The 24,509-nt window shown below is 47.0% G+C and overlaps 2 protein-coding genes across 3 annotated transcripts in view; one reads left to right on the top strand and one right to left on the bottom strand.

The window, feature by feature from the left end:
- Window positions 1-21,843, bottom strand: part of LOC135057192 (uncharacterized) — a 244,293-nt gene extending 222,450 nt beyond the window's left edge. The window contains exons 1-8 of the mRNA XM_063963087.1: window positions 20,672-21,843; window positions 19,871-20,020; window positions 12,177-12,362; window positions 10,918-11,041; window positions 10,720-10,817; window positions 10,392-10,548; window positions 9,772-9,863; window positions 9,513-9,609 (exon numbers count right to left, since the gene is read on the bottom strand). Of these exons, the coding sequence (XP_063819157.1) occupies window positions 9,513-9,609; window positions 9,772-9,863; window positions 10,392-10,548; window positions 10,720-10,817; window positions 10,918-11,041; window positions 12,177-12,362; window positions 19,871-19,948 (832 nt within the window). The 5' untranslated portion in view covers window positions 19,949-20,020; window positions 20,672-21,843. The remainder of the gene's footprint in view (window positions 1-9,512; window positions 9,610-9,771; window positions 9,864-10,391; window positions 10,549-10,719; window positions 10,818-10,917; window positions 11,042-12,176; window positions 12,363-19,870; window positions 20,021-20,671) is intronic.
- Window positions 21,844-22,378: 535 nt separating this feature from the next.
- The window catches only part of LOC135057065 (oocyte zinc finger protein XlCOF8.4-like), a 52,636-nt gene continuing 50,505 nt past the window's right edge, over window positions 22,379-24,509 (top strand). For both annotated transcript variants that reach the window (XM_063962963.1, XM_063962962.1), the window contains exon 1: window positions 22,379-22,567. The gene's annotated coding sequence lies outside the window, so the exon portion shown is untranslated. The remainder of the gene's footprint in view (window positions 22,568-24,509) is intronic.

Below are 24,509 nucleotides of genomic sequence, written 5' to 3'. Positions count from 1 at the left end.
AATACATTGCTGCCCAGAGCGCCCCCCCCAGCGCCCTGCACCCTCAGTGACCGCTGGTATGAAGTGTGCTGACAACAATGGCGCACAGCTGCAGTGCTGTGCGCTACCTTATGAAGACTGAAAGTCTTCTGCCGCCTGTTTCTGGACATCTGGACCTCTTCAACTTCGGCATCTGCAAGGGGGGTCGGCGGCGCGGCTCCGGGACGAACCCCAGGGTGAGACCTGTGTTCCGACTCCCTCTGGAGCTAATGGTGTCCAGTAGCCTAAGAATCCAATCCATCCTGCACGCAGGTGAGTTGAAATTCTCTCCCCTAAGTCCCTCGATGCAGTGAGCCTGTTGCCAGCAGGACTCACTGAAAATAAAAAACCTAAAAAAACTTTTTCTAAGCAGCTCTTTAGGAGAGCCACCTAGATTGCACCCTGCTCGGACGGGCACAAAAACCTAACTGAGGCTTGGAGGAGGGTCATAGGGGGAGGAGCCAGTGCACACCACCTGATCCTAAAGCTTTATTTTTGTGCCCTGTCTCCTGCGGAGCCGCTAATCCCCATGGTCCTGACGGAGTCCCCAGCATCCACTTAGGACGTTAGAGAAAATACATAAAGATGTGCTTGGCATGCACACATAAAAATTAAAAGGAATTGGTGAAAAATAAGCGCCCAAGAGTGTGATTTATATAACAAGGTGAGTATAAGTGAAGGTATCAAGGGTGGGTATATTGAAACCAGTTAGAATAACTTATCTGAAAGCCAGAGAAGCTAATTTCAGGCGATGCTTCTTGAATGCTTAATACATGTTGAAAAAAAGAAGAGCAAACATAGTGTGTACTGTTTTGTACAATATCAAAGTATAACACTGACAATAAAACACTTAGGCTTAATTAGGGAAATAGCATATTCCCAAGTATGTAATCAGTATATAGCCTAGACAGTGTATATATAAAAACTTAAATTATTTAATACAAAAAATGACATAAAAATACATAAAGATGCATAAAAATATGTGAATAGCTGTATATCATGCGTACAGGATGAAAGATTATATCTAGCTTATCTGTCCATAAATAACTGGAATGCATGCGTACAGAATTCAGAGTGATAAAATGGCTTATCTGTCCATAAGTGGAAGTGTCAGCAGGTAATCCCAACGCGTTTCGTCCGTCTTCAGCAGGACTTCATCAAGGGAATTCCCTTGATGAAGTCCTGCTGAAGACGGACGAAACGCGTTGGGATTACCTGCTGACACTTCCACTTATGGACAGATAAGCCATTTTATCACTCTGAATTCTGTACGCATGCATTCCAGTTATTTATGGACAGATAAGCTAGATATAATCTTTCATCCTGTACGCATGATATACAGCTATTCACATATTTTTATGCATCTTTATGTATTTTTATGTCATTTTTTTGTATTAAATAATTTAAGTTTTTATATATACACTGTCTAGGCTATATACTGATTACATACTTGGGAATATGCTATTTCCCTAATTAAGCCTAAGTGTTTTATTGTCAGTGTTATACTTTGATATTGTACAAAACAGTACACACTATGTTTGCTCTTCTTTTTTTCAACATGTATTAAGCATTCAAGAAGCATCGCCTGAAATTAGCTTCTCTGGCTTTCAGATAAGTTATTCTAACTGGTTTCAATATACCCACCCTTGATACCTTCATTTATACTCACCTTGTTATATAAATCACACTCTTGGGCGCTTATTTTTCACCAATTCCTTTTAATATATATATATATATATATATATATATATATATATTTACACACACACACACACACACACACACACACACACCGGCATCTACCAGGCACCCGAAACCTGGAATGGCTTCCAAGCTCCAACGTTTGTAGTTGCCACAAGCAGTTGGAGGCAAGGCACATAGGCGGAGTAGGGACTGACTTATCAGCGGTGGTATGGGGGTGACCTTGGACTGCACAAAACCTAGTAAGAGGTGCTATCATGCTGAGACTTGTCATTCCACACAGAAAAAAAAGAAAATGCAGATGCACACTCCGTAGTACTAAGCACTGCTAATCACAATAATTATAATAAACTCTGCAATCTAACATAAAGCAAAACTGAGGTACTTAGCATATTTTATGGCCAAATATATATGGGCCCACCAACTCCATCCAGGTGACCTTATCTGAAGGGTCCCTAACACTAAGGTTCAAGTATAGGGGACAGAACAGCCCAGGTTAGCACAGGCCAGTTGCCACAAGGCAGCACACTAGTGAGACGTTCAAGTATTATTAAGTGTTACATAAGTAAGAAGCAGAAGTTGTGTGTTAAGAGATTGACATAGGTGAGAAGTAATAATGATAAAAAGGTGTTAAATAGGTAGAAAAATATTTAGGTGATAAAAAAAAAAATGAGGATTTTGGTACTTACTGATAAATCCATTTCTCTGAATCCACTCGGGGACATTGGAACAGCTTATACAGTAGGGGAGTGAAGCTTGCAACCGGAGGTGTGGCACAATCTAGAAATTAAACAGTGTCTGCACAGCCGGCTCCTCCCTCTTCACGCCCCTCTTCCCTCAGTTTGGAAAATTTGACGGAGAGAATAGGACATGAGATTACAAACCCATGGCGAGGGGCCCACCATAACAATAACTCAAACAGCATCTAAGAACTCTATTAACAGAAACTAACGCTGTTTGCACTAACTTTTTAACAAGAAACTAAACACAGCAGGTTTGACAGCACCGAGGCGGGCGTCCAGTGTCCCCGAATGGATTCAGAGAAATGGATTTATCGGTAAGTACCAAAATCCTCTTTTCTCTTTCATCCACTAGGGGACACTGGAACAGCTTATACAGTAGGGGACGTCCCAAAGTTATTCCCAAGGGTGGGAGTGCTGTCAGTGGCCTGCAAAACTAAATGTCCAAACTTTGAAGCTCTGGACGCAAACGTATCGAACTTGTAGAATCTCGTGAACGTGTGTGCTGATGACCACGTTGCCGCTCTGCAAAGTTGAGTAGGAGAGGCATCTCTTGCAGCCGCCCCCGAGGCATCCACCGACCTGGTAGTATGAGTCTCTACCTGAAAAGGGGATCCGTTTACCACAGGATATATATATATATATGCCTGTGAATTGTAAGCCTAATCCACCTGGTCAGAGGCTGCTGAGATGCTGGTCAATCCTTCTTCGGACCATCATAAAGAACAAACAAATGGTCAGACCTTCTCATGGCTGATGTAACATATACGTAAATTCGTATTTTCTGTGCTCTTACCACATCTAAAGACACGTCCCCTTATGCAAATCCTTGAAAGGATGGGACCACAAAAAGCTAATTATGTAAAATTCTGTCATAACCAGGATTCAAAACCCATGGTCTTGCATATTTCAGTGAGAACTTCTTACTCATGGAGCTCTCGTATCCTGTCCTACCGAAGGGAGGATTCTGCCCTCGTACGGAGTACTGCCCTATCTTCCTGGAAAAGTAGTAAATGACCTTTACACGATAGGGCGCCCAGCTCAGAAACTCGTCTGGCTGAAACTAAGGCTAATTACAAAGTGATCTTCAAGGAGTGAAATTCCATTCTGCTCCCTCCGAAAGCTAAAAGACTGCTGATCTCAATCTTCTAACACTAAGTTCAGGTCCCACATTGCTGTGGGAGGACGGAAAAACGAGGTTGTATCCTTGGAAGTCCCTGCAATAAGTATACACTCCCTGTAGGGATATTAAACGCTGTTGAACATAGGATGGAGATAGCCGAAATCTGAACCTTTAAGGAATCCAAAGGTAGGCCTCCCTCTAAACCGGCTTGGAGGGAACGTAGAATGTAGACAGGTGAAATTCATTTTCATTTCACCCCCCTTTCCTGACAACACTCCATGTATCTTTTCCATATTCTGTAGTAGTGCATGGCTGGAAAAATCCCTGCAAGTACAGGGAGTATGTACAAATTCCGCACACGTAGGTCCGTGGTGGGGATCGAACACATGACCTCAGTGTCTTAGTGCTGTAAGGCAGTACTGCTTACCATTACATCATCTGTACTGTGATTTGACTGGCTTCCGAGCGGATATCATCCTACGTACCCTGGGTATGAAGGAGAATGCATGAAAAATGGACATACCTCTGTAAGACCCTGAAAGTCTTAACGCGCCCCCTCTGTCTGCTGCTGGATCTCAGTCAGGTCCCATACCTGGGCAACTGATGATTGCATCGAAACGTCCCTAGCTGAGATAGGCCCCATCTTCTCACTCCCATCACGAAGACTTGTGGCCATAGACACCACACTCTTGGATGCATGTCCTGGCAACTGATATAGTCTGCCTCCTAGTTTCCACTCTTGGAATGAACAATGTAGAGAGGATGATGTTGCACCTCACTATTCACAACAAGATCTTTGTGGCCACCTTTAATGCCATCTTGCTTCTTGTTTCTCCTTGACCGAATATGTATGTTGTTGCTGGTAAATTGACCGACCATATCCGTAAGTGTTGACTTTTCCTCAGGTTCGCGGCTAAGAGAAGAGTTTTTGTCAACTGCTCTGTGTTCGCAGAATATCTATGGGTAGAATGCTCTCTTGTGGCACTCATCTGCACTGAAACTGATGATGTTCCTCTAGAACGGCACCCCAAACTCTGAGACTTGCATTCGTCGTGAGGATCCTCCAATTCTAAAACCTGAATCTCTTGCTGCGAGATTTCTTTGTAATGACTACCAATTAGTGAGGTACGGACCTGTGCCAACCGCCATATGCTCTGTGAAACTGCTCCCTGTGCCATAAGACTCTGGAATGGCCTGCCGTACTGTAAAGCCTCGAAAGACACCACCATCTTCCAGAGAAGCTGTTCACATAGATGTAAGGAAACCGTTTGGATCTGTAATACCTGATCCACTATCTTCCCTATGTTTTCTGACAGAAACTTCCTGAATTGTATCGTGTCCAACTTTAGACCGAGGACTCAAAACTTTTGCGTTGATATCAGGTTGGATTTCTGGAAGTTCACAATCTAACCATGTTGATTTAGAAATTGATGAGTCGTCTGCGTATCTCTGATCAGCTGTTCCTAAGAGTGGGCCGTGATCAGCGGCTTGTCTAGCTAATGTAACACTGTGATACCGAACGCTCTCAATCTTGTGATCAGAATTGCCCTGAACTTCGTAAAATCTCTCAGGGCTGATGATAGTCCCAATGGCAAGGCTTTGAACTGGTAGTGATCCTTCTCCAGAGTGAATCGTAAGTAGGCTCGGTGAGGGGTCCAATTTGGTACCAGAAAGGCAAGCATCCTTTATGTTCATGCACATTACGAACACTACTAGTTCCGAACCTGCAATAACCGACTGGACTGACTCCATCTTGAATCCATAAACCGGTGCAAAACCTTTAAAGTGAGTATCGGTCTGACCGTCCCTTCCGGTTTTGGCACTACAAAAAGTTTTAAATAAAATCCCGATTCCTCCTTAAGAGTCCGGGTTCAGGTAACCTTTCGAGATAATCCTATTTATTCAAACTACTGGTGAGAATCTGACCCAGGTGTCCCGAAAACCTTCCAGCCGTGCACCCACTAAGGGGGACCCCAGGTGAGCTGGGAGACCGTCATGTCACGGTCTTGTCAGCAGGCTTGCCCTGCTTTCTGGCTGTTGTCTAGGAATGACCTCTATCTCTGCCTTCACAAGTTTTTCTCTTAACCTGTGGAGTGGTTCTCGCATAATGGTGTAAGTAGGGAAGTTAATTTCCCTTGCCTGCGAAATCCACCTCTCTAACTCCCTCTAGCCGATATGGAGATGCGTGACGGTCTCTTGCTGGCATCTTCTGAGGCCTAGCACTTTATATACGTGGCTGATTCTCGGATATGCTCCGTTAGTTGAGCAATTTCCTCCAGGTTCTTCGTCTTCAATAACTTGAACAATGCGCCTAGCCCCTTGCTAGTATGGCTTTGTTCCCAAGCACCGATTATTGTAGGCGTGTGATGCGCCTGTTGCTACAGAGATCGACTTTAAAGCTGTGTTAAGTCGTTACATTAGGTATTTGTACAATTGTCTTTTTGTTGACAATCTACCGAAAGAGGCGCCCACTACTGGTGGAACCGCCCACTTCGACACGACTCTCTTTGGTAAAGGATAATTTACTTAAAACCTCTTTGGAAATTGAAAAGGTTTATCAGGTTGTTTTCAGAGTCTGGAGATCCTGAAGCATTGGAAACACAACAGACAGCCGCTTTTGGGATTTGAATAATAGAAAATCCTCAGGCTCCTTAACTTCTTTTAAATGATGGGGAAGTGGTCCGGAGCCAATAGGCCCCAGGCAACCAATTTGGCAGCCTTACCACTTCAAGAAGGGAATCTAAAACCCCCGACTGCTGTGTTCTCTTCCTGAGAACCGGTATCCAAGGGAGTCTCTATCAACTCGCCTCCTTTAATCAATAACAAGATCATCTTCCTCCTCCGACCCTTTTGGTAGTATGAGGTGGTATCTTTTAAAACATCAGCCGACCTGCAACCCTCGCACATCCAACTGTAATTCAGTATTGATGATGGGGTTGATATTCAATCGCTTCCATTTATTTTCGGCAGGATCTTTGTAATAGAAGTCCCTTGAAAATATAAGTATAAGAATGCATGATTAATGTACAGGCGTTCCTTTGCAGCATAGACCCTAATAATGTCTTACCAGTAGATGGAGCAATCTGTCTAGTGTACGGATCCCTCCCCCTGAGCTGACTGGTTTCCAGATTGAGGGGAGTATCCCCCCTCTATCTCAGTTTTGGCGCCTATGTATATATTAAAAATGGCCGCAAATGAAAATTCTTATTCACGTCAATACTCCCCCCTTGTTAACAAGGGAGTACTCCGTTCCCCGAAACTAGAAACCGTCTCTATATGGAGCACTGCTGTGAGCTCTGACATGCTGGCCAGCGACTGGGGTAACCTCATTGCCATATACCTAAAACCCCTGACTGCTGTGTTTTTATAGCTCAGCTGTCGGCCTAAGCCCAGTCACTCGCTTAAAGAGTGTTCCTCTTACTTGATAGCCGCAGCAGCGCTGATTATTGTACCCGCAGTGCGTTCCCTCCTGACTTGAGTAGCTCCTCTCCGCTCTGTCAGGTCTGCTCTGCGGCGATGCGCGTTGGCTGCAGCTGCTCTTGGATTACCTGGAGGCTGAAAGTCTGCGCTGTGTCTCTGTGCTCTCGGAGTACTGGGAGGCTGGAAGTCGAGCGCACTGTGTCTCTGTGAGCTGGTGGAGGGAGGGCGGCGAGCAGGGGATGATCGCACCTGCTGCTGTACTGTGCCCTAATGCTGTGCTGCGTCTCTGCATAAGCTGGGAGCCCTGCTCAGTAGCGCGGCACGGCTCTCCTCCTTACCGCTCAGGACGCTCGCTCACTCCGCCAGCTCCTTCTGAAGTACCCCTGCTGCGGCTCTACTGATCTCCCCACCGTTAACAGGGGAGATCAGTGTGTGTGGACCGGTCAAATCTATCAGTAGCGCAGCGCTCTCACTGAAGAGGGGACGCTCTTATGCTGGAATTGCTTATTATATATGGGCCCTTAAGTACAACCAGTGCTTACTGCAGGCTGCTTGAGGATCTCCTGTAGAGAGATGCAGGTCCCCTTTAGAAGGGATCTTTGTCTCTCTTATACCTTATCGCTTTGTCCCCCTTTTGTTAGGTTGACACAGCCCTGAGAAAGTTTTCTCTTTCTTTTTGTCTAGGAGCAGTAGCTCCTACGTGCTGTACCTCCAGCACAATTTTTCAAACTGAGGGAAGGGGGGCGTGAAGGGGGAGGAGCCGGCTGTGCAGACAATGTTTAATTTTTAGATTGTGCCACACCTCCGGTTGCAAGCTTCACACCCCTACTGTATAAGCTGTTCCAGTGTCCCCTAGTGGATGAAAGAGAAAGTTCTAAATAAATATTACAATGTGATGCCGCAAGGCAGCCACGCCACACCAACCCAGGGGGCCCCGTGCCCCAAAATCATCCCTAAAGCTGTCTAATTGTATACATTTATTCAGGACTTACCACCATAGTGCATTTTCCAATATGCAGTCTGTAAATGCCAGAGAGCCATGCTAATTAAAAACACCCTTAGGCAGGTGGGAGGGGTGGTAATCCAACCTGAAGGAGTCTCCACCTTCAAGTGTACACAATATAGAATATATGGGGGGGGGGGGGGGGGGGGCGGGGGACGACGACTTTGGACTGCACACCGTAATTCAAAACATAGTGCCGACACTTGTAGTTTCACACAAAAAAAAAAAGAAAAAGCAGATACACACTCTATGATACTAAGCAATGCTGATCAGAATAATTAGAATAAACTTTAGGATTAGGGACCCACCAGATGAGGTCACCTGGACGTGGTTGGTGGGCCCATATATTTTTGGACATAAATTATGCTAATCACTTCAATTTTGCTCTGTTAGACTGCAGAGTTTATTATAATTAACATGATTAACAGTGCTTAGTACTATAGTGTATCTGCATTTTATTTTTATCAGCGGCGATACAATGTACAGGACTGGATTGTTTATACACCGGCTTCTACCAGGGACCCTACACCCTGAATGGCCTCCCTACACCAGCGATCGTAGCTGCCGCAAGGCACACAGGAGAAGCAGGGTCCGTCTTCAGCTAGCTTTTAACTAATTGACACTTTCCTATGGTGCCTATAAATATGAATATGCTGATATAGTGTATACTGATATCCTGACACTTATCAACCCACTGATTTGATCCATTGCAGCTGCTATATATAGCTGGAGACAGAATACACAGTAGAAGAGGGGTCTGCCAGCTTCCATCTCAAGGGCTGATTTATCAACGAATCAGCCTCTAAATTGGAACCGTTCCTTTCATCAATTTTAACTGTCAGCTCTTACACGCTACATAACTGCCGCTCTCAATGAGCAATCAGCACAACGTGCTTTATAATCATTCATCAGAACGATCAGTGGTTTTTAGCAACAGTGAATGTTGGCCTAATGTTATTTAAATGCATTGTTTATTATAATGTTGACTGTTATTTATGTATTTAACATATTAAATGATTAAAGTTTTACCTTGAGACAGAGCACATTACGTTTTGTTTTTTCCTTTGTTGGTTTGTGGAGGGATGCGCACACCCCCTATATAAGGAAGCAGCATCTCATTAGTACATATAGCCCAATATGTGACACATGTTCTACTCTCCTTGGTAATGTGTGGGAGGGAATGCTTATAGGAAATTGGCATGTATTGACAGGGAGGTGTACTAACGGTTAGAGTGGGTGCTAATTATTTCATTGGTGGGGTTAATGTATTTTATGAAGGGACTATTTAACTTAATTGTGAGATAATGATGGTGCCTGTTAGTTTAATGTGGGATGGATGGGACTTCCTAGTGGTGTTTGTGTTACAGCACTGGGGGTAATAATCCTGTCTTAAAATTTATAATAGTATATCACTGATATATTGTCCTCATTAATCTGTACTGACAGAGGAGGGTGTAGAACAAGGAGAATATGTGACTATTCTCTGTAGTAAGTGATTATTACTCACCTGTGCTGATATCTGTAGGGATTTCCTCCTCTTTACACTGCTGATCACCCCTCACATACATCTCTTCTTCTACCTTCACATCAGTCAGACCTCCACCCTAAATAAACAACAATTTATAAAATAACACTTCAATAATGTCGGATTTAATTAATTGACGGTAATCAGAGGAATAACAGTGTATAGGACACATACAGCTGCTCTACAGATCAAATAGTTATAACTCACTTTGGTATTTAGTGAGATCCTAAATCTCACCTACCTGATACTCCTGGGGGATCCTGTGATTCTCCCCTGTCCAGTCCTGTGAATATAGAGGACATCTCTCTGGGGTATTTCTGTTACTGGGTCCATCTGTAGGAGACACACAGTGACTGAGTCATTGTATATATCAAAAACAGCTCTCCATTATAATAAAAGGTTCACCTGACCCAGCAAGTATGCACTAAATAATATCCCTTTTACACCGCACAAATAACCCAGGTATTGACCCTGTATATTGCCGAGTCGCTGTGCGGTGTGAAAGGGTCAGTCCCAAATTCCCCTGTCGTCTGAACCGGCAATTCAACCCGGGAATAAAGAAGGGTTATTCCCGGGACAGGTGCAGTGTGATCGGGTTTCCCGGGACCCATTCACCACATAAGGAGAGGCGGCGCAGAGAATGATCTCATCTCCTTGCGCCACTTCCGCCCCCGCCCCTGATGTCAACCCGACCCGGCAATAGAAGCCAGTTCTCAGGGTCCAATGCCAGGTCGCACCCAGGAAGGACCCATTTCCAATTCCCGGGTGCGACCCAGCATTAGCGATCTGAGAGCGGTATAAGAGATTGTTGTAGTAATAGAAAAATTTGTGACTTTTGTTTATTAAGTGATTATTACTCACCTGTGCCGATATCTGTAGGGATTTCCTCCTCCTTACACTGCTGATCACCCCTCACATACGTCTCTTCTTCTTCCTCTGTATATTCTACCTTAATATCAGTCACAATCATCTCTTCTCCCTTTTTATATTGTACCTTATTATCAGCCAGGTCTTCACCCTAATTAACATACAAAACAATAATATGACAACTTTATAGAGTCTGATTAAATTAATTTAAATAACACAAAAGAATATCAGAGTATAACACCGACACAGCTTTTCTGGGAGAACATATTAAGTTACTTTTGTACATATTTAGGTATTTGGTGAGATACCAAATCCCACCTACCTGATCCTCCTGCGGGATACCGTGATTCTCATCTGTACAGTCCTGGGAATAAAGAGGACGGGGACATCTCTCTGGGGCATCTCTGTTACTGGATCTATCTGTAGGAGACACACAGTGACTGAGTACATTATGTGTGATCAGATGATTTTTTTGGGAGTATTGCTCTCTCCTTTACAATGCGTAAAATTCTCCTCTTACCCAGTGATATGAAAGATTGGTGATTCTCCATCATCACGTCTTTGTACAGATCCTTGTGCTCCTCTAAATACTCCCACTCCTCCAAGGAGAAATGGACAGTGACATCCTGACACCTTATAGGAACCTGACACACACAATGATACAGTCATCACCCAGACACCTCCCCTGGTGTTACTGTATAATGCCCCATTCCCAGCAGTTACCTCTCCAGTCATCACCTAGACACCTCCCCTGGTGTTACTGTATAATGCCCCATTCCCAGCAGTCACCTCTCCAGTCATCACCCAGACACCTCCCCTGGTGTTACTGTATAATGCCCCATTCCCAGCAGTTACCTCTCCAGTCATCACCTAGACACCTCCCCTGGTGTTACTGTATAATGCCCCATTCCCAGCAGTCACCTCTCCAGTCATCACCCAGACACCTTCCCTGCTGTTACTGTATAATGCCCCATCCCCAGCAGTCACCTCTCCAGTCATCACCCAGACACCTCCCCTGGTGTTACTGTATAATGCCCCATTCCCAGCAGTCACCTCTCCAGTCATCACCCAGACACCTCCCCTGGTGTTACTGTATAATGTCCCATTCCCAGCAGTCACCTCTCCAGTCATCACCCAGACACCTCCCCTGGTGTTACTGTATAATGCCCCATTCCCAGCAGTCACCTCTCCAGTCATCACCCAGACACCTCCCCTGGTGTTACTGTATAATGTCCCATTCCCAGCAGTCACCTCTCCAGTCATCACCCAGACACCTCCCCTGGTGTTACTGTATAATGCCCCATTCCCAGCAGTCACCTCTCCAGTCATCACCCAGACACATCCCCTGGTGTTACTGTATAATGCCCCATTCCCAGCAGTCACCTCTCCAGTCATCACACAGACACCTCCCCTGGTTTTACTGTATAATGCCCCATTCCCAGCAGTCACCTCTCCAGTCATCACCCAGACACCTCCCCTGGTGTTACTGTATAATGTACCATTCCCAGCAGTCACCTCTCCAGTCATCACCCAGACACCTCCCCTGGTGTTACTGTATAATGCCCCATTCCCAGCAGTCACCTCTCCAGTCATCACCCAGACACCTCCCCTGGTGTTACTGTATATTGTCCCATTCCCAGCAGTCACCTCTCCAGTCATCACCCAGACACCTCCCCTGGTGTTACTGTATAATGCCCCATTCCCAGCAGTCACCTCTCCAGTCATCACCCAGACACATCCCCTGGTGTTACTGTATAATGCCCCATTCCCAGCAGTCACCTCTCCAGTCAGCAGCTGAATGATCTTGTCGGTGAGTAACAGGATCCTTTGGTCATTGTCTCTCTCATGTGAGCAAGGTGGAGTCACCATGATGGGGACCCGACTCCTGCCCAATCCTCCTGACACACAGGGACGGATCTGTGGTGTCACATGCTCACTGGATATCTTCTTCACTACTGTGCAATCCTGTGTAATGTAACAAACATGAATAAAAAAGTAAATTAAAAATATATGCTGTATTTAAGTGGGTTAAAAAAATACCATAGTAAAAACCATATCATAGGGGCGTGGCCACTGCGGTGAACGGGTAGGAAGCAGGCTGGTGGAGCTCCCCGGACGAATTAATCCTGCATATATCCTGGAGCCCCCTCTGAGGCTCAAACCCGGCCTAATATAGGGCTCTGTCTGTGGGGAGGCGGTGGGCAGCGTTTGTGGACCCGCTCCGGAGCTCCTGGCCAGCGCCAGCGGCTGCCCCGACTCTTGGGCCTAGGCCGCCGACGGATCCCCGGGCTCAATTTACAACACACTGCCGCGGGCGCGCGCACGGACCCGCGGAGATCGCGAGGATTTGGATCCCTCTGTGCCTGGGGAGAGCGGCACCCCTCACCTGTGTCCCCTGGTGGAGTTTGCCGGCCGCTTCTGTCCCTCTGGAGCCTGGAATCGTGCTGAGAGGGGAGAGACTGCACACTCCGGCGGCTATCTTGGCTGCAGCTTTTTCTGCATACATCCTGTGTGACTCTGCACTCGTGGGGACTGCAGGGCTGGGGGATCTACTCTGGACACAGATTGTCCTGTCTCTGTGGGCCACTATACAGCATATATTATACATTAACACACTGCCCCAGGCTCCTCTGCCCCGCCCCACCCTCCTCCACAGTGTTCTCCTGTTGGATGCCCTGGAGCACTGCTGCCATTATATCTTCTCCCCTCTGCTGTGCTTTTTGACACTGAATACAGGGACCTCGAGTGCTGCCTTAGCCTTGTCATCATGGTGAAGGGTGGCCAGAGTGCGGCGGCGGCTAAACTGGAGAAGTATGCCCGACAGCCGGCTGCTCAGTCGGCGCCCCCGGCTGGGTCAGACCAGGGCGCGGATGTACAGCCACCTCCTCCTTCCATTCAGCAGGTCCTGGAGGCCATAGCGGCCAGCGAACAGCGTCTGTCGGACAAAATGGAGAAGGTGCAGTGTGACCTGTCCTTATTACGCCAGGATGACCAGCGGGTCCGGGAGAGAGTGGGAGAAACGGAGACGCGGGTCTCTAATTTGGAAGACCTCAGCGGCCCCCTTCAACGGTCTGTCTCTGCGGTTACACAGCAAGTTTCTACACTGCAAACTAAACTCCTGGATATGGAGGGATGACTTCGCAGAAACAACGTCAGATTCGTGGGCTTGCCTGAGAGGGAGGAAGGGGCACATCCTGAGGAATTCCTGGAATCCTGGTTGACAGAAGCGTATGGCGCCGAATCCTTTACATCCCAGTTTGCAGTGGAGCGGGCGCATCGGGTGCCGTTCCGGCCTTTGCCCCCAGGCTCCCCCCCGCGGACATTTATAGCAAAGTTTCTACATTATAAAGACCGAGACTCTGTTCTGCGCCTGGGTCGCGCGAAGGGCCCTCTGATCCGAAATGGCGTCCGGGTGTCAGCATTTCCAGATTTCGCTGCAGATGTCCAAAAAGACCGGGCCCAGTTTATGCCTGTCAAGCGGCGACTTCGTGATCTGAATATCCCCTATTCGATGTTGTTCCCCTCTCGGCTGCGAGTGGTGGCGGACGGGGAGACTAAGTTCTTCAACACTCCGAGGGAGGCGGCGGCCTGGCTGGACGGCTATGCTCCGGGCGCCCGCCAGCTGGCTCCGGACTGACGCCCAGCTACTTTTCTCCATGGGCCATCAATACGCAAGTATACGTCCGGGGAGTTTCCCCTGGTCATGGTTGTTCTGGACATTGTTGAGCAGTGACTTTACATACAGTATTAAGGGGTTTTTTCTTTCCCTTTGGGTCTGTTTGCTGCGTATAGCACTGCCGTAGGTTTTTTGGCTACCAGGGTTGGTGGTTTGTTAGGGATATGTGTATGCCACAGTTAGGGGAGGTATACGGGGAGGGGGGATGTTGTGGGGATGCTGTTTATTTTTCTGATCTGTTTTTATTTCTGTTTTGTATTGTTTTTTGTTTTTCATATGATTGCTCATTTCTATGCGAGGTGAGGTCGAGCTATTTAAGGGGTTCCGGGGTAACACTCTGCAGGGTTGGGTGGGTGCCCAGACGATGCTGCTGTTTAGGCTTTCACAGGGCGCTGCGTCTCAGACCATGCACGGTACGACATGTCTGCTTTAAAGATTTTGGCGTGGAACGTCCGGGGCATCAATAATAAAGTAAAACGATCCCTGGTATTTAAAATGATTAAGAAATATGGCCCGGACGTTGTCTGCTTAAGCGAAACTCATCTGGAGGGAAATAGGCTGTTGTCGCTCCGTAGGCCTTGGGTGGGATGGGCGTATCATTCCTCTCATTCCTCCTCTTCCAGGGGAGTATCGGTAATGATACGGAGAACCGTACAGTTTAAATTGATCACAGTAAGCACTGATCCATACGGCAGGTTTGTGTTTCTGGAATGTAAGCTGAACTCCCGTGCCCTTTTTATTTTGTCTGTTTACATCCCCCCCCCCGTTTTCATATGATGTTCTGCAGAAAGCCGCATCGTTTATTGCTTCATCCCCCCATACTCCTGTTATATGTCTGGGGGATTTTAATAATGTGCTGGATGTCTCCTTGGATAGATGGAGGTCCTCTCAAGGTCCGGGGGCGGGAGGTGGGCAGCCAACTTCTCACTCTCACTCTAAGTTTGCGGATGTTATAGATAGTATGCAGTGGGTAGATGTTTGGAGAGTTCGGCACCCTACACTTAGGCAGTACTCATGCTTCTCTGGTACGCATGGCACATTCTCCAGAATCGACCTGGCCCTGGTCTCGCCCGGGCTTTTACCTAATGTAACGGATGTTCATTATGAGGCGCGCGGGGTGTCCGACCACTCTCCCATGTTGTTGTCTCTTGACGTGGAGTGCCGGAGGGGACAGTCTTATTGGAGGTTGCATCCATCCTGGCTGCTTCAGTTGGGAGAATGCCCGGATTTAAAGTCCAGGTGGGAGGGCTTTTTTGCGGATAATGTGGGCTCGGCTCCGGTGCATATTGTTTGGGACACATTCAAAGCATACCTGCGTGGCACACTGATTGGTAAAATTGCTACCCGCAAGTTGGAATACAGAGCGACGGAGCTTGAGTGTGACTATAGAGATCTAGAGACCAGATACTTGGCGGAGGGCACCTCCGCTCTGAAGGTGCGGTGGATGTCAGCTAAGGAGGCTTGGCTGGCTCACCTCTCCGACAAGAATGCACGCTCCCTCCTGTTTAGGGCAACTAATATTTATATGCAGGCAGACAGGCCGGGTAGTTTATTGGCTCATCTGGTGCATTATGATCGTCCTGGGAATACGATAGTGCAGATGTCTGGTCCTGACGGTTCCATGGTGAGCAATACCCCTGACATAGTACAGCTGTTCCTTTCGTACTTTAGGGAGATTTATGATTCTCAGATGACGTGCTCCGAGGGGGACTTGGATTTGTATTTATCTAATATACCCCTTCCGAAGCTTTCCCATGAGGCTAGGGCTTCCTTAGATGCGCCCTTGACTTTAGAGGAAGTGACTGCGGCGATAGGAATGTGTCCCGGTGGTAAGTCTCCGGGAAGTGATGGTATTCCCACTGAGCTGTACAAACAGTGTGTACAGTTCTTTGGCCCAAAACTACTTGAGATGTATTCGGATATATTTGCCTCCAATCGCCTTCCTCCCTCAATGTCCGAGGCAGTTATTATTGTATTGCCAAAGCCTGGCAAGGACCCCAAACTGATGGAGTCATATAGACCAATCTCCCTTATCCCTACCGATGCCAAGATCCTGGCTAAAATCCTCGCGGTACGGCTTAACCTGGTTATTCAAACAGTAATACATCGGGATCAAACTGGCTTTATGCCCGGAAAATCCACGTCCATCAATTTGCGTAGGCTCTATACTGTATTACAGGCTCCACACGATTTCCCCTCAGACGCGGTTGTAGTATCGCTGGATGCGGCTAAGGCCTTCGACAGCGTTGAATGGCCCTACTTGTGGGGAGTCATGAAATATATGGGCTTTGGTCCTAATTTCATACAATGGATCAAACTACTCTATCAGAATCCACGTGCCAGGATCTTGGTCAACGGTTATATATCCTCCTCTTTCACCTTGACTAGGGGCACCAGACAGGGATGCCCCCTTTCACCCGCCTTATTTGCCATAGCCATCGAACCCCTGGCTTGTCTGGTTAGGTCGCACTCGGACATTGGGGGAGTTGTTACGGGCCCCTGCACTGATAAAATAGCCCTTTATGCGGACGACCTGTTGCTGTTCTTACACGACTATGCCGTGGATATGCCTGTAGTGCTGCAGGTCATAGAGACCTTCGGCGGCTTCTCAGGTCTCCGTATAAATTGGTCCAAATCATCTATACTGCCCATCATGGGCTCTCCTCCCCAGGTCCCGAAAATATCCCTGCCACTGTGTTGGACGAGCCAGTTTAAATACCTGGGGATCCAGGTTACTAACGACCCCTCGGACTTTGTGCCCTTGAACCTTGACCCTCTTGTACACATGATTGTACGTAAGTCAAGGGCCTGGTGTAAACTTCCGCTGACAATAACGGGTAGGGTTAGCCTTATTAAAATGATAGTTTTGCCTAAGCTACTGTATGTTCTTTCACAATCCCCTGTGTATGTCTTCCCGGCCTTCTTCAAGAAGTTAAACAGTATATTGACATCACTAGTATGGGCCAATAAAAGGCCTAGAATTAAGTTGACTACCCTTACTAGACAAAAAGCAGACGGGGGACTGGCCTTGCCTCACTTTCAACTGTACTATTTTGCGGCCCAGCTAGCTCACATTGGCATTTGGTTGCGGGGGGGAGAGGAGGCCGAGTTATGTTGGGCATTTCTCAGGTGCTATTACCCGGACCTTTCCCCGGCGCAGTTATTGGTGGGAGGGAGCGCTTCCCGGTTGTCTCCTCCTATTGTGTTTCAGGCCATGAAGATTTGGCTGGCCTTGACGGGCATGTTTGGATATGTTGGTATGGACCCGGATACTCCTCTCTGGCACTCCGCGTCGCTTCGCGAGTTGGGGTCTTTGGAGGGCGTGGGGGTATGGGCCCCGTACTCGGTGACTTCCATGCACCAGCTGTATAGCGACGGTGCTCTAAAATCCTTTCAGCACCTGAAAGAGGAGTTTGGTCTCCCGAACTCCTACAGGTATTTGCAACTCCGACACGCCCTACAAGCACAGTTTGGGGATTCTTCCCCGGCGCTCCTCCCCTTCCCCATTAAGACCTTTTTAAGTGCATTGGGCAGGGTCAAGGTGATATCATTCACCTACTCGTACCTTCTTGCAACAATTCATGCAGACCCGCTCTCAAATCTTCGGGAACGTTGGGAGCACGACTTAGGCCCTATAGATGCGGAGGAGTGGGGGGTTGCGCTGGGGAACTCGGGTCAGGTCACCAAATCACTGCGGTTCCAACAAATTCAATTCTTTATACTGCACAGATCGTATATGACGCAGAGCAGATTGGCCAGATTCGGGGCTGGTGGTGCTGCCACTTGTCCTAAATGCGGGACTGCTGGCGGATCATTCTGGCATCTAGTGTGGGAGTGTCCGTCCTTGCAGGTGTTTTGGGCTGGGGTCGGGTCGATTCTGGAACATACAGGGATACCAAGAGGCATGTTGACTCCGGGATTCTGCATTTTGGGGATGGGAGAGTCTGATTCTGGGCCCCGGTGGGAGGGATTGTATGCTCGTAGCATTTGCGCCCTTGCTAAGGTATGCATAGCGCGGACATGGATGGCCTCACATTCTCCTACGATGTCTGCATTTAAAGCCTTGGTGAACGACACCGTATTGAAAGATCGGTATGTTTATATGAAAAATAATGCTCTCTCCAAATACGGGAAAATTTGGTCCTTTTGGATCAATTCTAGATATTCCACCCCTGCCCTTAAGCTTTGAGACGTATTGCGTCTTATCAGTGCCCTGATTCTCTGGGATTTGAATAGCCGACCTGGCGCACCCCCCCCGCCCCCCCCCCCCTATAGGTATTTATATTATGTGGATTTTGTACCTCGCCTCGCATGATCACGATCGATTTGTTTAATTTACTTATGCTTTCGTTTTGTTGTTATCATTTATATATTTTATTTATTTTGATAATTATGGTTGTTTTAGGTATCTTTGTTTGGAGTACAAGGCCGTATATGGCCTTATAGTTGGGGGGTTAATTGAGCTAGTTTGGGGAGAAATGAGAAAATCTATCATGAATGTGTTGGCATTTCTTTTCAGACTTCGAAAATCGCTTTGTGGGTTATTAGATGGCCTTATATCCGCCGGTCATGCTCAAATATGGATGTATATGGTGTGGCGGGGCTATGCAAATTATAAAAGTTCTGTAATGTCACCGGATTTCCCGGCATACACTGAAAAGTCTGTATTTCTTCCATTCTGTTGAATAAAAATACTCTATTAAAAAAAAAAAAAAAAACCATATCATAAACGTATAGATCCTGAAGCACCAGGCATTTTCAATGGTTCCTCTGTCTATGACCCTAAACATGTATCTTCTGCATTAGACATAGAAGTGCAATCCGCAAGATGAAGTTGTGGTGGGAGCTGAACACAACTGAGAGGACAGACGCCCACTGAAGATGGCAGGAGCAGCAGGAGGTACACTGTAAGTCTGTAATAACATTGTTTCCCTAACAGGAGCCCCCAGATTCAAATGGCCATAAATAACATAGCTGGCTACATCCAAATGTATACTTCTGATATACAAAACAGTTACTAAATATGTGGTGGTGCATCCCAGAGACCAGACCCATAAGGGATGGAGACTCTTAGAAACCATCATCAAAGTAAAATTCTATTAATAGAGATATAAATGATTTCACAATGAAATTGCAAGAACCCCTCACCTCTCGTGTTAGGTCCCTGTGATAGTAATACAGATAATAGGGATGTCACTGTGATTGACAAGAACCCCTTATCTCCCCAGTCAGGTCCATGTGTTAGTAATAGAGATGAGTGATGTCACTGTGACACTCCCAGACTCCCCCACCTCCCCAGTCAGGTCCCTGTGTTAGTAATAGAGATAAGAATGATGTCACTGTGACACTCGCTGAATTTCTCAGCTTCCCAGTCAGGTCCCTGTGTTAGTAAAAGAGATGAGTGATGTCACTGTGACACTCCCAGACTCCCTCACCACCCCAGTCAGGTCTCTGTGTTAGTAATAGAGATAAGAGTGACGTCACTGTGACACTACCAGACCCCTCACCTCCTTAGTCAGGTCCCTGTGTTAGTAATAGAGATAAGAGTGATGTCACTGTGACACTCCCAGACTCCCTCACCTCCCCAGTCAGGTCCCTGTGTTAGTAATAGAGATAAGAGTGATGTCACTGTGACACTCCCAGACTCCCTCACCTCCCCAGTCAGGTCCCTGTGTTACTAATAGAGATAAGAATTATGTCACTATGACACTCGCGGAGTCTATCAGCTTCCCAGTCAGGTCCCTGTGTTAGTAAAAGAGATGAGTGATGTCACTGTGACACTCCCAGACTCTCTCACCTCTCCAGTCAGCAGGTAGATGATCTCCAAGGTGAGCTTTAATATGCTCTTAGTCATGTGACTCTTGTCCTGGTCCATCCTCAGTTAATTAGGTTGCGTTTCATCCTCAAGCGACTTCTAGTAAGACTCCGGTTACCTCAGTTCAATTTTCTAGGAATAAATATAACAATTATAGTGAGCAAAACAGAGCACATATTCAGATATGACCAGCAAGTCCTAATCTTTTCCCCCGAGCCACAGAGCCCTGGTCAGTGTTTCTCAGAGGTTCCTCTGACCCAGCTACACAGACTCCTCAGATAACATCAAACAATGCTGCATGGCTGAAGGTTACACCCCCGCTACCCGTGGCCAGGGGTCTTGGACAAATATCTGATGCAATATGCACCACTTAAAATCTGTTGTAATTGTCTGAACAGGATAATTGGGGAAAATATTGGTCTCAGTCTTAATTTACTGAAATAATCACACACTTATGTGGAAGACCGAAATCCAAATAATGTTTATATATAGCTCTGGCCACCTCTGCCCGTCCTGTAGCCAATAGAGCAGCCCAGTGCTCTACGTTATCTGCTTTACTACATCTTGGATATTAATACAAGTGTCACACTGCGCCACATCTAGCGCAATTTCCACTTATCGCATATTAATGCATCTCTCCTATGTTCTTATGTGAAGGGCCTAAGACCATACCAGACACCCAGAGGCTAAACAGTGGTAGGCTCTACATGTGCGTTGTCTGTATAAGTCAAGGATCACCTAACAGCACAAGGTATAAGTGTAAATAGCATTGGAACAACTCACATACAGCTCGCAGCTCTGGTTAATATGCGCATACTATGCGGTCAATTCAATCAGGGCTGAGGGGCCAAAGTGCTGCCGCAACTGTGTGGAAACTCCGGCAATGGGCACTTCTTCTCGCCCCATCTCACGGCTGCAAACACAAATCAGCAAGTCTGGGGCTACCCTAAGTGCTGCATATACACCCACTTACTTATAGGGCAAGCTGATTTACCCCTATTAGAATCTACCACTAGATCTATGGATATGGTGTGAATGAAATCTCACTTTTAGTTGTCATCTACAGCGTGTGAAAAATTAATGCCTCAGTCACCAGGTACTATAGATAGATGTCAGGTTCTCACTAGGGATCAGTCACTGAATAGCGGGATGACAAATGATGCTGTTAGTACTCAGGTACAGCTCCTGGGCACTACGGAGTGCATGTAGTAACTGTGCAGATGTGCTAGCGTTACATCATCTACACTCTTATTTCATGATTGGCACAATACATATTTTTGGTTGGCCGTATGACATTATTCCAGTGTCACATACTTACTGTAGACAACTGGACTCAGTTCATATTCTGAATGTCGACACACGCTACCACCTGCCCATGTTCATCTAATTTTTTTTTATTGTAAATACCCAGTGCGATAGGTGTTCCGTCTGTGTCAAAAATATATCAGCTCTGCGCCTGTCCGTGGGCAGCGGTAATGGAGGCAGCCAAGGCGCCCTGCACCGGGATGGGGTATTATTTCTAAATTTTCCTAAATGTAATACACAGTCAGGCTATGAATGAGACGTTTAGTCTACACACGACCCCGCTGGGGGAATGGGCCTATTAACCCGGGGGGGATGTCCCCCATGTTGCACTGCAGGACACAGGAAGCACACATTGCTGATAACAACACTATGGCAGAGGGTGAGACAGGGCCCCAGTCACTCAAGCAGCAGCCCCAGCTCTGTATTGGGATATACAGCTATTATGTGCCGGTCACTGTGTCCCCCTCCCTCAGCCACAGCCCCACAGCACACGTGTAAGGCAGGGAAGCGCCGTCTCCCCAGCAGCATCTCCCGGGCGTCACATAGAGACTGTGACTGCGTATCTATGTCACCTGCTCCTCCCCATCCCTCACCCCCTGTCTATGATTATGACTAAAACCAAGTTGGGGAAAGAACCATCTATGGAAGACACTCACCCGCCGCTTACTCTCGCCCGGCTACAAAAAGAGGTTACGTTACACACCCAACTTCCGGTCCACTCTGTGCGTTCCACCGCACTTCCTGCCTGTGCGTTCCACCTGACTCTCCTCCTCTGCTCCCCACAGGCCGGAAGTTACTGTTATTCCATTGCAGTTCCCGTGCGGGCCACTTGAAAGTTGAAAAACTAGCATCTACCAATACGACATACCAGTGTGTTCTGGGAGTTGTGTTATCCCTCATCATATATCACTGTACAGTCCCCTCTCCTCTATAGAAGAATAATAATATATTATATAGAACATATTACCAGGTTCCGGTATTCTCTGTGGCTCACGCTCTCTAGTCCTGTAGACTATAAGAACATGGCCGCCGCACACAGTACATGAGGACACAATTAAACTGACGTCATGCTACTCTTGTGATGAAGTGAAGCAGGCCTGTGAATGGTCAGATGCAGGTCTCTGCTAGTTAGAAAGACTTCCTTGTGTATTTTTGTGCCGCCTGATTAGCTCCTCGGTGCGCCACTCACAGAACTGGGCGGGGCAGACAGTATGAGATGAGAGGGGTGTGGTCATCTAGAGGGGCGTCTCGCCAACTTCCGAGGACAGTCTCAGTTGGATGACGCAGAGAGCGGCCATTGCTGTGTCTGGCTAGTGACTTTACTTATTACTGTGCAGGGGGAGCAGGCTGTGGTGCTGCGTTATCGTGGTACAGGTACAACAGGTTCTAGTTTTGTATGTGGTGCAGGTGGAGCACTCTTTGGTGCTCCATTATTATAATCATGCATGTAAATATCAGTTTCCAGCCTTGCTATTATACAGGTGGAGTAGACTCTGGTGCTGTTATTTTAATATAGGTATATGAGATTCTAGTGTCATATTTATCTATCATAGGTGGAGTAGTCTCTGGTGCTGCATTATCATCCCAGTGGTAGGTCAGATTGCAGTGTTGTTATAATACAGGTGCAGCAGATTGTGTTGTTACTATAATATAGCTGGAACAATCTCTACTTGGTGGGTAATAGACTATAGAGAAGGGGAGTGTTCCTACACACTCAGACCCAGGGGCAGTTTAGCAGAGGAGGGGGCCGTGACTGTGCGGACTCCTCTCCTCAGTAGACCTTTTCACTGCCAAACAGTCCAAATCCAACACAGCTCAAAAAGGGAATAACCTCCAGTAGTGTGCCACTATTTTATTTTCCAGAAGGATAAACATACACACATAAAAGCAGGATAAACATTCTATAGCACTCCTACCAGATGGCGAGTTTACATAAACAGACACACTAAGTCATAACCAGACGTTCCCAGATAAAGAACAGCAGGACCAAGGTAGACTCCAGTGTTCTTCCTCCTACCCAACGCGTTTCGATACTAGATGTATCTTTCTCAAGGTGTGAAGAGGAAGTGACCACTGGGGAATTTTTATACTGCCTTTAATTAACAGCTATCCCTAATTCCAGACATGGAATCGTTATTCTAATGGGATATAGTTACCATGCCGGCGGTCAGAATACAGATGCTGGGATCCCGGCCGGCAGCTGCGTCAGGGCTGTTCCCACTCGTGGGTGTCCACGACACCTACAGAGTGGGAATAGAACCTGTGGCGATCGCAGCGAGCCCGCAAGGGGCTTTCTAGCACCCGCCCCACTGCCGGCATTCTGGCGGCCAGGATCCCGGCATCGGTATTCTGACAGACAGGATGCCGGCTGCCGGGGTACCATACCCAACGCACTCTAATACATGCCCATAATACAAAGCTCAAAGACAATTCAATTAAACATCCAGTCCACATTGTAACCTGTCCCAGATACCCTTTTGGAAAATAAAATAGTGTTACACTATTGGGGGATAATACTTTTTTATCCTGATGGTTATGTTTCACTGGAAGAAAGGTTGAGGATCGGGTGGAGCTGATGCGCTGTTGTCTACCAGTTTGTGTAGTCCTTCCTGTAGGGTAGGAGTCTACCATTATACAATGTGTATCAGGTTTACTCCATAGTTGTTTCATTTCTGGGGGGGGCAGCCAGAATGGCACAGCAGTATTCAATGCTGGGGGCGTGGCCTCGTATAGTGGTAGGGGACGTAGTGCAACAGAACAGGCTGGGGGCATGGCTACAATGACGCAATTCAGCATGAATCATGTCATCGGCCACCCTGAGTGGCGGGCAAATCTGGGAGACTTGCCCACTTTCCTTGGGGGCCGGGTATGCCACTCGATTTTCAGGGGGCCTCCCGGCCATTACGGGAGATTAGGCAAGTATGGTTTACGCTATGTTCTCCTATTTTGCTTTTATTTGAGATACCGCGGAAAGAGTGTTCTAATTGAACTGTTTGTCACTAACAAGAAGATTCAATAGAGAAAGACGTCTTCCCCTATACAAAGAAGGAGATCATCTCTTTAGGGAATGTAATAATATACTTTAGCATATGGGCGCCAATCAGTACATTATACTGTTTACTCAGTCCTTATTGCAGATGCAAAAGGAGAGAAAATACGATGGCTGATTGTACACAAGTTGCTCCGATATTTAGGAGACAGTGGAATTGAGAAATAGGGTAGTGGGGGAGAGAAGCTGGGCTGTGAGGTGAGTTATTGGGGTGTATAATGGGGGAGGTGGGAAGAGAAGTAGGGTAAGATAAGTGCAGAGACTATG

The sequence above is a fragment of the Pseudophryne corroboree genome, chromosome 3 (genome assembly GCF_028390025.1).
Source record: "Pseudophryne corroboree isolate aPseCor3 chromosome 3, aPseCor3.hap2, whole genome shotgun sequence".
In the NCBI taxonomy this organism is placed as follows: Eukaryota; Metazoa; Chordata; class Amphibia; order Anura; family Myobatrachidae; genus Pseudophryne; species Pseudophryne corroboree.
This window is presented reverse-complemented; position numbering and strand designations above follow the sequence as displayed.